The sequence below is a fragment of the Zeus faber genome (assembly GCF_960531495.2).
Source record: "Zeus faber genome assembly, chromosome: 8".
Taxonomy (NCBI): Eukaryota; Metazoa; Chordata; class Actinopteri; order Zeiformes; family Zeidae; genus Zeus; species Zeus faber.
The window spans coordinates 6,735,603-6,751,874 of record NC_137195.1 but is presented as its reverse complement, the minus strand read 5'-3'; the positions used below and the strand labels follow the sequence as shown (position 1 = coordinate 6,751,874).

The following is a 16,272-nucleotide window of genomic DNA, read 5'->3' as shown; positions in this document are numbered from 1 at the left end:
TGCGAAGGTACCGGCCGTCGCCATGGCGCTGGGGGGGGTGTGATCCGCAAACACTACTCACTGTGTGTAATGTGCTCAACACACACACACACACAAGTGCACACACACACACACACAATAATGGAGGATAGCCACAGAGCCAAATAGTTTGCCGCTGATAGCCCGGATCCATGCACGCAATTAATATGCATCCCCCCGTCTCAAACTGGACTATGAATAACATCTCATGGTCCTCGATGGTTTCCTTCACCCCTGAGGAGACACAATCACACCCAGTCCCACAGGAACACCCTGGCCGAGGAAATACATCAACTTTTTCAAGGCGGTGCTGACATGTTAAGACGTTGCTCTATTAAAAAAAGGATGGTGTTTGGCGGTTGCTTTGCAGAAAGATAAAGTGCAGAAATATAGAGGATATTAAAAATCCAAAAATTTGAGCTTTCATCGGGGAAACTGCCCCGCGGTGTGAGATGTGTGTGCTGGCTGGTGAATGGGGGGAAACTCAATTTGACCCCGGTACGATGTCGTTAAAGGAAAACCCTACATTAAGCAAAGTTGGCACCCCGAATGACAGAATGTTCTCCTCCTCTCATGACGGTGCAAAAGGTTTATAAAGGTTCTCCATATTCTTGTCGTCGCCCCGCCCGCTTCTTTTTGTTGGCCGCGCTCTCATTTCTCACCCGCGCGGGACGCGTGCGGAGACACGGGACGCCGTCGACGTTTCTGGTTTCCGCCGTGTCTTTTGAGCGAAGCTCCAAACAGAGCACGTCAACTTTGGGTCTTGTCCTCATCTCACCAACACAACGGTAGCCATCATTTTGTTTTGTTCTCAAAACAAGTGGTGGAGGCACCGGCGCCTGGAGGAGATTCATTTCATTTTTAGAAGCGGATACTGCCTGTGCAGCGCAGTTAACACTAAAAGCGCCTCTCATATATTGGATATGGGGCAAAATCCTGCACAGTTTGCCTTTTTTTATTTTCATTATTTTATTTTATTTTTCCGGGGGGGGGGATTTATTCCCCGCGCCTTAAATTGTACACAATCCATTTGTCGGCAAAAGCTGTGCAAGCGAAGGCATGCGAATCAGAATGTTATTTCTCAGAAGATAAAGGCGATCGGTGCTTTAGAGGAGGCTGTCTGCTCTGGCAGTCTGCCCAGTCCGGGCAACTCACTCAGACAAACGGAGAGACAGAGGAACACGAGTCGAGGGGAGGCAGAAAACAAAGACGCGCAATTGGATGAGGAAACGGGAACAAAATAATGGACCGAGACGGAGATTAGAGTCAAGAAGCAAATGGTTGAAATGGTGAATAAATGATGATGGAATCTGTTTGAAGGAATAAATAAGAATAGGGGGAGAAATTGGACAGAGAAAGAAGATGAACTTTCTGAGTATACTCTCCAATGTCTATTATTTCTTAGTCCTTACCCTGTTATAGGGATGGGCGATGTTGACAAAATCCAGTACCACAATTAAAAAAAATTTTAACGAGTACTTCAATATCTTTAATTGGACCCCATTTTGGGGATAACTATTGGTGCTATTTATATACAATAAATATTTGAGAACCAATCATTAATTATTTGTTAATGTGGATATTATGACCAAGATTAGAACAGCTAGAACCTTCTATGAAGGTAAGAAAAAACGGCGTTACTTGTGGTGATGGGGCCCCAAAAACAACATTTATCTATATCACCATATACCACCATTAAAATCCAGAAGTAGAATAAAGATAGCAAAAAAAGTAGAAATACATGCTGATCTCAAAAAGCAGCTTACCCAACTCTTCGGAAAACAAAACAAGAGAAAGGAAAATATGATATAATCACATTGGCAGGTCTAAATGGGAAGCATCAAATGGCAAGCGGCAAAAGGTAAAAGACAGGGGGAGAAAGACCGGATGGATACATACAAGGAGAATTTTTCTTCTGTTTTCTCACCTCCCTTTGCCAGAGCGGAGGCCTGGCTCACGCTTGGGAATGTTGTCACAGGATTCACACCAAACTCGCCGCGAGTCACACTGCATAATAATTAGGAGCGTGACATTTGACTTGTTTTGGTAACGTGCTCGCATCCATATCCCTCGCTCTGTTTCACCGTACCCTTCATTAGCCCAGGTTGCGTACGACTCATATTTTCAACCGGAGGAGCCTCCTCTCAGTCTTTATTCGCTGTGTGCCAATCTATTCTGATGTCTCCACAGTTTTTAAACGTTTTCCGTCGGTTTCTTCATCTGTTCGTTGTTTTGTGCCGCACACTTTTTAGGCATGGGCGACCCGGCGTACTTCTACGTGACCTTTGTGTTCCTCCTGAACGGCTTCATGATGAGTCTGTTCTTCATATACGGAGCTTACCTCAGGTAACCGAGCAGCCCCAAAGCCGCCGCACCCGGTGACCGTCAAGTCCGAGTCACCCGTCGCCAAAAGGAACCGTGTTTGGTTGTGATGATGTCGTTGTTGGGTGTGTTTAAAGGTAAAGATGAAGACGGATACTGTAGCTCTCGTTCTTTTCCTCTTTCTTTTTCAGCGGCAGTCGACTGGGAGGCCTGGTCACGACGCTGTGTTTCTTCTTCAACCACGGAGAGGTGAACCCTCTGCGAAAATTGACACTCCGGTGCAATTCAATTCTATTGTTTCAATTTCTGCAGTGATTACTGACATTATAATATCTATACTTTGTTTGGAAGTTATGCAACCACTTTCCTCTCGAATTAAATACTATAGTATTATCAAAAGATTTATATTTGACCTTTAGTTATACAGGGTAGGTTGGCTGAGCATGCATGTTCATTTATGTCGATGCCCGGTCTAATCTAGACACTCTCAAACATTGACTCTCACAGCGCTCTCCCTCTCCCTCTCTTTTCCCTCATGTTGCTTGTTATTCTTCCTTTCGGTGTTCGGGGGGCGACCGGGGCTGTTGCTGTTGAGCTCATTTCAAGTCCCCGTGGATGCTGTTCTCTCAAAAGCCGAAAAAACATCCACTTGGAACACATTAAACAGTGTTGAAATTAAAGAGTGAATGGTGGTGAATAAAGGGCCTTTGAGGATTTGCGAGTAGCTGACAGTTGGTGTTGAGTTGGGCAGAGCGCCGTCTCCCGTGCAGCCGTCCACCGTCCTCAACACGCAAGACTGTCCATTGTTAAGTCAGTTAATATCTACAGTATTTAGTATGAATTACTCACTCTCTCGCTCGCCCTGTGTGCCTAGTATCTGCAGTAGCTCTTTTGGTGATTCCTGAACCCTGATTCATTTAAAAGATTTGATAGCTGGGAAGGAATCATTCGCGGGTCTTGGGCGAACATCAGTGCTCGACGGTTTCGGCAACCCCAGTCAGGTTGGATTGGTTATTGTGCCCTCTGGGGATTAAAGTATGGAGAATGAGTGGGAAATAAGTACGTTTTTATATCCCGCTCCCATTTTTCAGCTGCACAGCGCATATTGTCACATTTTTATACCGCAGAATTTCATGTCACTTAATACAGTACAGGTACTCCTCACTTAATAACTGAGTGTTCAAGTTCAAGTTCAAGAGATTATTTGTCACATACATACACATACAGTCGTACATATATGCAGTGAAATGTCATGGCACCTGGTGATTACGCACAAGCTCTATAAGCTCAAAAAAATACTCTAATGTGCGCACGCAGTGTTATTTCACGGTAAGGGGGCGTGGCCATTGCGAACACTAGTGTAGTGAATACTGACAGACTGCAGGAACGAGGCAGACTGAGAAGTGTATATAGTATATATAGTGTATATAGTATAGTGGATATAACAGTGCGCACGCCGGTGTATTGTACGCAGTGTACAATACAGACTAGTCAGAGAGCTGGTCCTATGTCCCAACGGTCTTTAAACAGGTAGATCCTTCAGTGAGGAGTACTGTACCTGTGTATTGTTACACCCCTACAAGCTGTTATTATCTCTTTGTGACGTCGTCATCATTGTTATTGTCATACCACGGCGACTTAACCAACGAAGTTTAGAAAATATCACACAATAATATTGTAGTGTGGGGAGTTGTTTTGTTGACAAAGCTCTTTCTTTGCTTTGCTTTTTCCGTTCTTTCTTTTTTTCTTCAACGTTGCGCGGTGTGGGTGCATCACGGCTGAATGTCACACAGTGCGATTGGAGCGGTGCACTGTGTGGATGTGCAGCAGCCGATAAACAGGATTTGTCATCTACTGTATGGGGTAGCAGCACAAAAGAACTCCCTCGCTCTCATGTTCTGTCACGCGCTGCATCGACTCAGAGCGTGTCCACTTTTCACCGTGGTTCGTGCGTTCCCCTCTCGGGCTTTGAGCTGCCGCAGACCTAAGATGAGGAGGGAGGTTCTGTTGGAGAAATGTTGGATCTCTGACCCTGTCATTTACGGACCAGTCACCAGGAGCCACAGTTGACGTTGTTTCTTTGTTACAACTTCATTGTAAGAATGCTACGGTACTGGTATTAGATGTCGGTCCAGAACCAGATTAAAATAGTTCAAGTTCATTCATCGTATGTACTCAAAAGCAATTAATAATAATCAACATTATTCACACATTCAATGCATAAACCTGTGAGAAGTTGCCCTGCCTCGGTGCCGTGTTAAAACAAAGCTTGGAATAGGGTTTTTTTCCCAAAAGAGAATTTCCTCATGGAGCGGGACAGGAAGGGGTAGTGGGAGTCAACGGGATGGTGGAATTAAGTTTGTCATGGATGACAGTGGAGGTGGTGTGTTAAATGTATCAACTGACACTTGATGTAGGTCTCCAAATCGGTACAAACTGTGTGTGTGTGTGTGTGTGTGTGTGTGTGTGTGTGTGTGTGTGTGTGTGTGTGTGTGTGTGTGTGTGTGTGTGTGTGTGTGTGTGTGTGTGTGTGTGTGTGTGTGTGTGTGTGTCTAGAGCACTCGTGTGATGTGGACCCCACCGCTAAGAGAGAGCTTTGCTTATCCCTTCCTCGTCATGCAGATGCTGCTTCTCACCTACATCCTGCGGTAATTTATTTTTTCCTAAATCTCTCTCTCTCTCTCTCTCTCTCTCTCTCTCTTTTATTCCTCTTCAATGCAGGCAATGCCTGTGATTTATTGAACGTGAGCCAGTGGAATTGATTCATTCCTGTGGGGAAATGTGTTGCAGTAGTCTAAAAATCCAGAGCGAGAATCAAGTGTTTGGAGATGCATACAGTCTGCAAAAGCACAACTCGAAATGCAAAATAACTAATGGACAACTCATTTAGCCGAATGAGCATATTATCAAATTGAGACAGGTTATATGCTTTGAGATTGTTAACTGTTGAATTCATTTACTGATCACATTGTGTTAAATCTGCGACAGTCCCCTGGATGCACAGTGTGTAAGCTGATAAGCAGTATATTGAGTTTATTTGTCGGTGGATTGGGGAGAGGCGCTGCATTGAGCCGCTCAGCCGGAGTCAATAAAATGTTGTTTCTTCCCCCGCCGGCTTTAAAGTGCCCGGGATGAACTCCACGTCTCTTTTCTGAAGCTGCCTCTATGCCTCACTGGCTCCTTGTCCAGCAGGACAAATAGACTGAAACTGAGGATTGTGTGTGTGTGTGTGTGTGTGTGTGTGTGTGTGTGTGTGTGTGTGTGTGTGTGTGTGTGTGTGTGTGTGTGTGTGTGTGTGTGTGTGTGTGTGTGTGTGTGTGTGTGTGTGTGTGTGTGTGTGTGTGTGTGTGCGCGCGCGTGTGTGCATGTGCATGTGTGTTCATTGACGGTGGTCTTAATGTGTCTTCCCCCCGTTATCCTCTGCCTCTTCTGTTCCCTCTCCTTCTCCCCAGGACTCGGAACCCGAGCCGGGCGGCCATGTTGGCTCTGGGTGTCTCCAATTTGTGCTTCATGCTACCCTGGCAGTTTTCCCAATTTGTTCTGCTCACTCAGGTAAAAGGAGAGGGAAAAGCAAGAGTTCTTCTGAAGGTCAGAGATTAGGCAGAAAATACAGACAGAGAGAACTGATAATGAAGGAGAGAGAGCGAGAGAGAGAAGAAACGTTGCAGGGGGGAAAGGGGGAATGAGAGCGAGCTGAGAAACAGCAAGTAGCCCGGAGAAGGAAAATAGACTTGTTGAATAAAAAACGACCAAATGTGCATACAAAGTTGTAAAAAATTGGATATTTATTTTGCTATTAAATAAATACGATAAATATAATTAACTAAATCATTGATACGTTTGAGGCTTTTGAAATGAATGGACTTCGGTCGATATGATATTTATGTTTTTCCCCAAAGGAATCTAATCTAATCTAATCTATCTAAGTATAAAGAAAGGAATCTCTGTCTGTCTGTCTGTCTGTCTGTCTGTCTGTCTGTCTGTCTGTCCTTACATTATCTCGGTCTACTTCACACTTGCTGGGGGCCCAAGGACGTGCAGTGTTGAATTTGGTGCAATTTGGACTCGTGACACTAATTGATAAACAGTGAGCCCAGTAGGGGGCGGGGCTTCCTGTGGGAAACAGCGGGGGGCGGGGCTTCCTGTGAAAGCAATCTGCCCGTTCCGTACGGGCATGTTTGGCGCGGACATGTGGCCCATGTAATATTAATAAACTTTAAATAAACAAACGAATAGCGACGTTATCCAAAAGCGTGACTTGGGTGTGTTTTTTCCCGGTGTTATTCGCCGCGAGTCGCCGCGACTTTCACGGACGGGCACTGCACGAGCCAACTAAGAAAGGTAGAAATTGATCGTATTGTGATTTGTATTCTTTTTGTTTTCTGCAAACACTGACTTGTGATTGATTTGGAAAATAATTGAGTTCAGTCAGCATGCTAATGCATCTCTTGTCTCCATATAATTTTGCTCAGATTTATTTATTTATTTTACTCCAAGGATTAGTTCAGTTGGAGGACATGGTAGGCGGGATGAGAGGCCGTGATTCTGTATTTGTGATTGCAGTGGGAGGTTGTCGTTTTCTGAGTCATCCAGTATGCAGGTCATTAGAGGTTTGTTTGTTTGCTTTGTCCGTGTCAGGTGGCCTCGCTGTTCGCCTCGTACATCCTGGGCTACCTGAGCCCCGGCAAGATGCAGTCCATCCTCGTCACGCACATGGTAGGTCCCTTGCAGCAGCCGAGAGCCGCGGGGGGAAAAAAGCACGGTGAAACATTGGGAGACAAGCTTGCGCGGTTGCGTAGGAAGCGGGTCGTCCACGCCTGAACAAAGTTTAGCGATTTCTCCCTCCCCTGCTGTCCAAAGGCTTGTGCACGGCCAGTTGTGCCTGTGTTTTCACAAACTGCCAGCACTGCAGTAGGTATGTGGGCACGCTGAGAAGCTGGGTTTGTACTGCCAAGGACAAATGCGCCAGTTTGTGTGTGTGTGTGTGTGTGTGTGTGTGTGTGTGTGTGTGTGTGTGTGTGTGTGTGTGTGTGTGTGTGTGTGTGTGTGTGTGTGTGTGTGTGTGTGTGTGTGTGTTGTGTGGTGTGGTGTGTGGGGTTTGGTGGACGTTGTAGCCCTCTCCTCCACATTCTTTCCCCCTAATCCCCTCAGTGTGCCAGGCTGTTATCCAAGGCCTGTGTGCTCCACAGATAAGGAGACGGCCCTTTGTGGGTAGATGGTGGAGATTTGTGTCAGAGGAGGGCATATGGCTCTGCATAATTCAACCAGCTCTGCAAAGATGTGTGTGTGTGTGTGTGTGTGTGTGTGTGTGTGTGTGTGTGTGTGTGTGTGTGTGTGTGTGTGTGTGTGTGTGTGTGTGTGTGTGTGTGTGTGTGTGTGTGTGTGTGTGTGTGTGTGTGTGTGGGACTGCACAGTATACTGTGTGTGTGTCCTCCCTGACCTACAGCATCGTTAAATAGTCAAAGTTAAGTCTGTTTCAGCTGGGCTTAGAAACATAAGAATAATGAGCAGGGCTGTGCGATCAGGAAAGAAATTTTGAGCGTGTGACAAAATTGCTGCATATTGCAATGATGTTATAACAGCAGGATGTATAACCTGTGGCCATTTCAACTTATGAACATAGTTATCAGTGATATGCTGTATGAGTGTACAGGTACTCCTCACCTAACGACCTACCTGTCTAATGACCATTCGGACTTAGGACCAGTCTGTATTTTGCGCTGCGTACAATACCGCGGCGTCTCAGCGTCAAGCATCTCATCACCCTTTTATATACTATATACACTGTACATATACTATATACAAAATATATATACCTTATACACTGTATATACACTATATATACTTTATATACTATATACAAAATATATATATACAATATACACTATATACACTGTATATACACTATAAATATATTATACTACTTACAAAATATATATACACTATTAATACTATATATACTATATATACATTATACACCATATAAACTATATACTATATACACTATATATACACTATATATACTGTATACACTATATACACGTTATATACTATATACACTATATATACACTATATATACTGTATACACTACATACACTTTATACTATATACTACTTTATATACTATATATACCAGCCACGCCACCTTAACGTGAAATAACACGGGTCCTCGCTTATTGACCAATTCACTTAACGACCTGGTCCTAGGAACGGAACTCGGTCGTTAAGTGAGGAGTACCTGTATAATATTTTTATTCATTAGTCATTGAGTTTTAACAGGTAATACTGACTGCACTACATGCAAACTCCAGTTTGACAAAGCCTCTGGCAAACCTGGAGGCTTCCATCCCTGAAGACAGTCAGGCAGCCATTTAAATTCCAGTTTGGTGGATGTAGCTCATTAAGTGGTTTGTTTTCTTCGGTTGTGATTCCATGGATGTCCGACATTTCTCATAACCAGAAAAACATTGTGATTGTAAACCAGTGGGATATGCTCCCGAGATTTCCTCACTTCATCAGGATAATTTTGAACTACGGTGCAAAGTAGTCAAACATTCAACATTCTGTGTAACTTGTGGTTTCAGTTTGAGGCAGGTTAAAGATTTGTAGTTTTCAACCTTCTTGGGCCAACACCTGCGTTTGACAGATTTGACCTTTTTTGTATGCAAAGTGTTTCTTCATGCATCTTCTGTTTATCCATTCTGGTTATTTTATGTCACATGTTCCGAAGACCACATCTGATCGGATAATCCAGTGAGCGAGAGTGATGATCAAGTTCAAGAGATTAGGAGTTTTTCAGTTAATCATCTCCGGGAAAACTGGAACAACGTGTGTGTGTGTGTGTGTGTGTGTGTGTGTGTGTGTGTGTGTGTGTGTGTGTGTGTGTGTGTGTGTGTGTGTGTGTGTGTGTGTGTGTGTGTTGGGCTTCTCCACATCACGATGAATGCACAGTACACGGCGCAGCGAGCGATGTTCCCTTGTGTTAAAAAAAAAAAAAAAAAGAGTTCTTGGGGAACGAGGACTGGTGACATTCAGGTTCACAGATGACGGCACTGTGTTTAGTCTGTGGAGCGTAATTGCCGGTTGCTTTGCTCCTGAGACAGATTGTTTGCAGTGTTTGTGAAACGCCCCCTCGCTGACTGAATCACCAGGTTTGGTTTCCTTCACGCACCAGTGCAAAGCGACTAGTTGATTGTTGCTAAGCGACCGTTGGAAAGTCATCATTGAAATATTGATATATCTGACCCTGCGCGCTGCGATGCAGAACCGGCATCGTGTGATTCTTGTCCCGCGTGTAAAAATTGGGACGCTGCGATAAACGGGTCCCAACGTCCGGGCTTTGCTGAAACAAAGCGATGTGGGGTTTTGCTTGTTTCCCCGCGGTGCCGCCGTAGCGCCCCGCGACCACGCCCGGTGTCAGAGATGTCGTGGTCGGGAGGTGCCTGAACAAAAGACTTCTTCCTCTCTGCTTCCCACAGATCACACTGGTGGTGTGCTTCATCCTGATGTTTGGCAACTCCATGCTGCTCACCTCCTTCTACGCCTCCTCGCTGGTCTCCATCTGGGTGAGTGGGGCCCGAAAAGTTGTTTCACCATTAAAAGCCTCGTACACCCACACCCTTGTACCACTACCAGCGTAAGTTTCCGATGTCTGTAAATCTTCTCCGGTGCTCACTTGTTATGGGCAGCGTTTCACTCATAACTACGTGATGACAACAGACATTTTTACTCGTACTAATAAACTCCTGTTTTGTCGACTCTGTGAGCGTTGGTCCAAACAAACAAAATCAGTTGACATAACACAAACCGATATTGATGAGTTGGCTCATATTGACATTTTATCCATAATGAGAATTGGTACCAACTTTTCAGTTATACCATCTGAGGAGCATGACATAGATATTTCACTGAACAAACTCCTTTCATGTAATGTATCAATATAAAATTTTCAAATCTATTCATAAACTGAGATAATATAATTGAATTGTATTGGAGTATCAATTTTTCTTTTTACCCAAACCTCCAGGGAAGGTTTCAGAAACAGCCTTGGACCTGAGATGAGTTCAGAACTTAAATGGATTTGAGGTTTTCTGGATTCTTTTTTTTTTTTTCTGGGTGCGTTTGTTTGTTTATGTTCAGCTCGAGTTGGTGACATTTTCAATCTTTTTTTGCAGGCAATCATCACATTCAGAGACAGATTCGTTGAAACCTTCCGCCCTGGCATTGTCACATGGGTACGACGTTTTTTTTCTTGGTATTTTTGCTCTCAAAATATCTGGTTCTATTCTTAAGCCTCTTTCACACAGTTCCCGAGAAATTACTTTACCGGCACCGCTGGTAAGTTTTACTATTCACACATGTGGATACGTTTCCGTCTGGCGCCTTTTCACGCATGCCATGATAATGCCGGAATTGATGGGGCAAGGGACAGTCTGGCAGAAGTCACCCGGCGTGGTCACTTTCACGCACAAAGAGGATGTATGTGGACCTAGCACACACATAAAAATGAATATGCCTATGAAATGAATCCTCAACTAAATAAACGAGCCACTTCATATATAAATGGGTAAATATACGCCTGGCGGAGGGCGGAGGTGGCCGGAGGTGGCGGGAGCTGCGCCCGGCGCAATATCCCCGGCCCAATGTTATTAAATCAGTGTGATCATTTTCCTCCTGTCTTACACTCTCTGACTCCAGAGAAGGAGAATTTCTTGGAATATCAATCCCTGCTCCCATTAACACGTGACCTCATGCAGGAACGGCCCCGGAACATTGCTGGGAAAGACTGCATGTGTGAAAGGGGCTTTAGACACATTTATCCTCAAGGCTTATCCTTAAGTATTTCCATTTATTTTTCACTAAAACCAACCACACCTGTAAAGCATTTCTGATCAAATACCTCCTATCCATTGAAAACAGCTTTTTAAAGATCTGTGTTAAACAGTCAGTTTGTCAGAGAAATTATTCATGATTTCCCTGTGGTAGATGGTAATTGAGCGCTGTGTTAGGCAATTTTTAATGTCCTCCGAAAGCCTCTTGACAGATGCCAAAATAGCATTTGGTGAATAATTGAATGCAAAATGTTGATGAATACAGAAGTTAGCTCAGTACTTTATCATCCCAGAGCTTTGAGTTTATCTCCTGTATAGATGGAGCTTGTCCGCTTTAATGTTTATGTGTCCACATCTCCGTCTTCTCTCTCCTCAGGCGATGCAGGGCCTGGCGTGGGTCGTTTCCACTGTCATGCTCAAATTCATGCTGTCATCCATTCTGGGTGCCTCAGATGACGTAACTACCCTAACATTGACCTGAAAAACATTTGAATTTCAGCTTTTGAAAGCTTAATCCATTCATTCAAACAAAATATTATCATCCAAGATGCACAACACAATATCAGTCTAAGTTAATGATGATTATGAACGAGAACTAGAGCACTATGGTTATGAAGAAACAATTATTTATAATAAATGATAAATGAAGAAAATGAAGTCTGTTTAAGTATCAGTGTGAAATTATGATGAGCATCATTTTTGTTCCTGCTCTGCTTCAGGCTCACATCAGCGGCTTGATTAAGTCAAAGTTCACCAGTTACAAGGATTTCCACACCCTCATGTACACATGCGCTGCTGAATTTGACTTCATGGAGATGGAGGTATGGCCCACTGTTTTGTAGTAGATATTGGACTTTTTGTTGGTACCCTTGCCAATAGGGGTTGGAATCACCAGCTATCTCATAAAAGGATAGTACCGCGATTAGGGGTGTCACAATTCCGATTCAAAATGGAAAATCGATCGAAATGAGCATTCGATTTCAGGCTTGGAAATCGCAAGCACGTTCGCAATTCTTCATGTGTGTTTGTGGGTAATATTGTCTGACATGGTCGCCATATTGGAGCGGAGGTCTGAGTTGGATGGGGTCAGTTGTGCTGCATCCCTCAACTCACACTGCGGCCGCCCACCTGGCACTAGGGCCGCAGGAACAAAGAATTTGAATAATACAAAAACAATTACAATAAAGTTCAATATAAGTTCATCCCGTTTGTTGCACAGTGAATGCGCATTAGAGAGAAATATTCCCGGTAACAGCGTGAGAAGTCTGCGTCGGCGGAAACGCACGAGCGCGCCGTCTCCCTCTCCTCCAGCGTTTTCCTGTGTGTACAAGGGAGAGTACAGTGCGCCTTTGACCAGATATGATCAATAATTCCTCAGATGTGGCGATGAAAGTGGGAAATAAACCCGACCATCACCAATGGAATGTCCTCTAAGGCAGAGGTTCCCAACCACTGGCCCGTGTACCTGGCCGGGCCGAGGTATTTGCCGTGAGAACACGGGCGGGATTTTTCCAGGAGCAGTCTGCGATGCAGAAAGTTGTGCTGCTTCCTACTGGCAGCCTACTGTAGCTATAGCAATGAATGATAGGAACCAACGTTTGGTTCCGATCCGACAAAAGCTTATCCTGCAACATTTATCTGCATCTCATTGAAATTCTCACAAAATGGGGTTCACTGAAACATATCCATCCCCCGTACTGCAACCCTATTAGTGTCAAGTTAAAGGAAAACGGAAGAAAAGAAAAAACCCACACACCAGACAGTGAGAATGTCACCCCCTTTCTGGGAAAATGTCAGCATTTTGAAGCAGCATGCCTGCTGTTTAGTACCAGACTAATAACGGTCACTGAACAGCGGGGGCATGTCGAGAGAGAGAGACGGATCTGTTTCGCACGGTAGAAGTCGGCCGGGATAACAAGCTGGAGGCTCATTTTGGAAAGGTTATGGATTATACAGCAGACTTTTCTTTGTGCCCGTCCAGATATAGTCTGTGTGAAAGCCTGCCAGTGGCCATGTGTGTGTTTCTCCCTAATTGTGTGTGTTGGTGTCAGGAAAAACTCCCTTGTACATGTGCATAATGCAGTTTGCCCGTGTGTATTTTGAGCAACAGTGCATGTGTCTCTCTCTCTCTCTCTCTCTCTCTCTCTCTCTCTCTCTCTCTCTCTCTCTCTCTCTCTCTCTCTCTCTCAGACCCCTATACGCTACATCAAGACATTGCTGCTCCCCATTAACGTTCTGGTGGTTGTCCTTATTGCTGGGCGGGTAACTTTTACACACACACACACACACACACACACACACACAAACACTGAAAAATATATTGCAGTTGTCACATTAATTTTACATGTGACATAAATCTGAAGATCAAATTGTCACATATCATCACGTCTTGGTAAAAATGAGTGGGGAGAGTGGTTTCATTGAGGCACATTTTTCCCTCGGATCCCGGCATCTGGATGTTGAGAACGACCAGCTAATGTGATGTGGTATCGCTGTGATGAGGCGCTCTCCGCTCAGTGTGCAGACGATGATTTCAATGAAGTTGAATGTAATTGCCACTAACTGTTTTTATTCAAATATTGAGGCTTGTTTAAGCCTCAATATTTGAATAAAAACAGTTAGTGGCAATTAGTGGCCTTTTTTCTACATAAAATTACAAATTGAAAAAATGTACTCATAATTACAGCTGAGGGCAGGATTCAATGAGATATGATATGAAGATTCATGATGGAATTCAATATCGATTCAATCCGATATCGATGAGAAGCAGCATGGATCTGATTTGCTCAAAAGCCGGAATCCCAGAATGCAATTATGACGGGAGATATTCCAAACGTGCGATCATGTGGCAGTAAATTGTTATCGTGAGAGCGTTCAGTAGCAACCAAAACTGGCACCGACCCAGGTAATAGTTGCTCCATCGGCGTTGCCGCCTGTTAGAAACGTGTTGTGTATTACAAGGGAAACTCCTGTTGCATTTAACTGATTTTCTCCTGGCCCAGACCGTCAAGGATATAATGAACCTATTGAGGGGCGGAGACAAGGCGATTCCTACAGCTGAGAGCGACCAAGAGGGAGAGGAGTGAGTATGATATCTGGGGTTTACACGCAACACTGTGATCAACCTGCAGCGACTTGACATCCGCGTTGACGGATGTTCCTGGAAAGCACGTCCTTCCTCTGCCCGGTTTCCCTCCCACACAGTGTCCTTTTCCAGAAGGATGCTGGGATGTCTGAATCAGTCCTGTTAGCCAATTCATGGTCCGCTGCCTTGTTATTTAAGGCCGAGGCTCCGAATACAAGGGTGAACTTTGCCTTCTGCCTCTGCCGAGTAAACTTTGGGTTAAAATTTAGCCAGCTGGGGGGCGCCGTTTTGCGCCCTTTCCAGAATTCCACCTGCGGGGTTAAATAAACTGTGAGCTTATCTTATTATGTTAGATATATGGATAGATGGCTACTTTATTCATCCCGGGGGTAAGTTAAGGTGTTACAACAGAACACACCTGAACATAAAAGGCAAATTTGACAAATAAATAAATAATAAAAATTGACTATAGTCTATTAACCTCTGAATAGACACTACCTCTGGAAAAAAAAATGATATACCCACACACACAAACATCTCATACTGTATATTCATATTATCATATTTATACAGCGAACACGGTTGTTATTTTCCCTCTGTGGTATCATAGCATTTTACTTTACTTTAAGATAGGGCTGCACAATTAATCGTAGACTAATCGCCGTCTCGATATTGGCCTCCACAATTAATTTATTGTAGCCAGGGCCGATTTTTATTTATTTATTTATTTATTTCAATTGCGCCCACTATCTGCGCTGTCTCAGCGTCCCGTTCACAAACGATATTGCGCTAATGATTCGACAGCGGCAACACGCCCATAAAGTTTTGCAGCTGATAATTGTGATCAGATGAAGCACAAGGGCAAATTGCACTAATTTGCCCTTGTGCTTCGTCTGATCGCAATTATCCATGTGTGGCAAAGTAAATAATTTGTGCATCTGTGCGCCAGTGGGGGTCCGCTGCAGGCTCCATGCAGCGCATACACATAGGCTCTGCAGACATTGGACACAGGTTTTTTTTTTTTGTTTCATTCAATCAGGTAAAAATACATCTAAAATAATAAAAACACTCTTTTCTTTCATTTTAGAGAAATGGGAAACAGGCTCGCACAGCGGAGCGGAGATGTTTACTGGAGTCTCCATTTTCCCACTGCTCCTTACTTGCCTGTTTTACAAATTATCAGTCCTAAATAAATTGAACACGTAAAATAATTGCCGCGCAATAGTTATTTTCATGTAAAGTTTTTAATGAAAATGTCTTATTGTAAGGAAATCCTTGGGGGTGCTGCGCTGGCACCCAGGGGGCATTTTTCTTTGGTGCCATGTGGTGACATTATTTTTATTTAGTTAAATGTAATTTATATATAACCTTAAGAAGACTCATTCATGTTCAAATGCATGTGAAGAAAGTGCTGTTTGAGTCAAAGATTTGTACATTTTTAAAACCCAGTGAGTTTATTTATTTATGTCTAAAATACATTTTTATTGTGAAGGCAGTTTTCTGTTGATTTACAAAGTGCAATCAAAGAATTGCATTCCCCAAAATGGATGCATGATTATCATTTTAGCCATAATCGTGCAGCCCTACGTTAAGATGCCACTACCAAATTCCCTATTCTCTCTTTCAGGCCGGAGATGATGGCAAAGGGAGAGGTAAGAGAGCATCCAGCTTCATATCTCACAGCCTTATCTTGGTAATACTTCTCCGCAGATTAATACGGCTGCTGCATTATTCTCATCCCATTTTACTTGATTGGAGTTTATTTTTCTTCTGCAATGCAGTAATCTCTGCTGCCCTCGTAACAACAAGCTCGGTGATTATTCTCATTTCCCGCCTCATTACGGGGAAGAGAAAAGCCAATTTCTTTCTGCCGTGGAATCTCCCGCTCTTTTGGGTTTTTCCCTGATCGGTCCTGTCTATCCGGCTATTATTCTCTTTTCTTTCTGTCCTCTCATGCCCGCATCAGTGGCTTCCCAAATGTAGTCCAATGCTCTAACACACATAGACAGTATATAC

The 16,272-nt window shown here is 43.8% G+C and overlaps 1 protein-coding gene across 1 annotated transcript in view; it reads left to right on the top strand.

Moving 5' to 3' along the window:
- The window catches only part of dpy19l1l (dpy-19-like 1, like (H. sapiens)), a gene marked incomplete at its 3' end in the record, with an annotated part of 30,678 nt that overhangs the window by 3,166 nt on the left and 11,240 nt on the right, over nucleotides 1-16,272 (top strand). The window contains exons 5-17 of the mRNA XM_080005561.1: nucleotides 1-7; nucleotides 2,271-2,364; nucleotides 2,532-2,589; nucleotides 4,897-4,988; nucleotides 5,793-5,892; nucleotides 6,979-7,056; nucleotides 9,819-9,905; nucleotides 10,515-10,574; nucleotides 11,548-11,628; nucleotides 11,891-11,992; nucleotides 13,362-13,433; nucleotides 14,174-14,253; nucleotides 15,884-15,908. The exon at nucleotides 1-7 is cut by the window's left edge and continues 114 nt beyond it. Coding sequence (XP_079861687.1) covers nucleotides 1-7; nucleotides 2,271-2,364; nucleotides 2,532-2,589; nucleotides 4,897-4,988; nucleotides 5,793-5,892; nucleotides 6,979-7,056; nucleotides 9,819-9,905; nucleotides 10,515-10,574; nucleotides 11,548-11,628; nucleotides 11,891-11,992; nucleotides 13,362-13,433; nucleotides 14,174-14,253; nucleotides 15,884-15,908 — 936 coding nt within the window. The remainder of the gene's footprint in view (nucleotides 8-2,270; nucleotides 2,365-2,531; nucleotides 2,590-4,896; nucleotides 4,989-5,792; nucleotides 5,893-6,978; nucleotides 7,057-9,818; nucleotides 9,906-10,514; nucleotides 10,575-11,547; nucleotides 11,629-11,890; nucleotides 11,993-13,361; nucleotides 13,434-14,173; nucleotides 14,254-15,883; nucleotides 15,909-16,272) is intronic.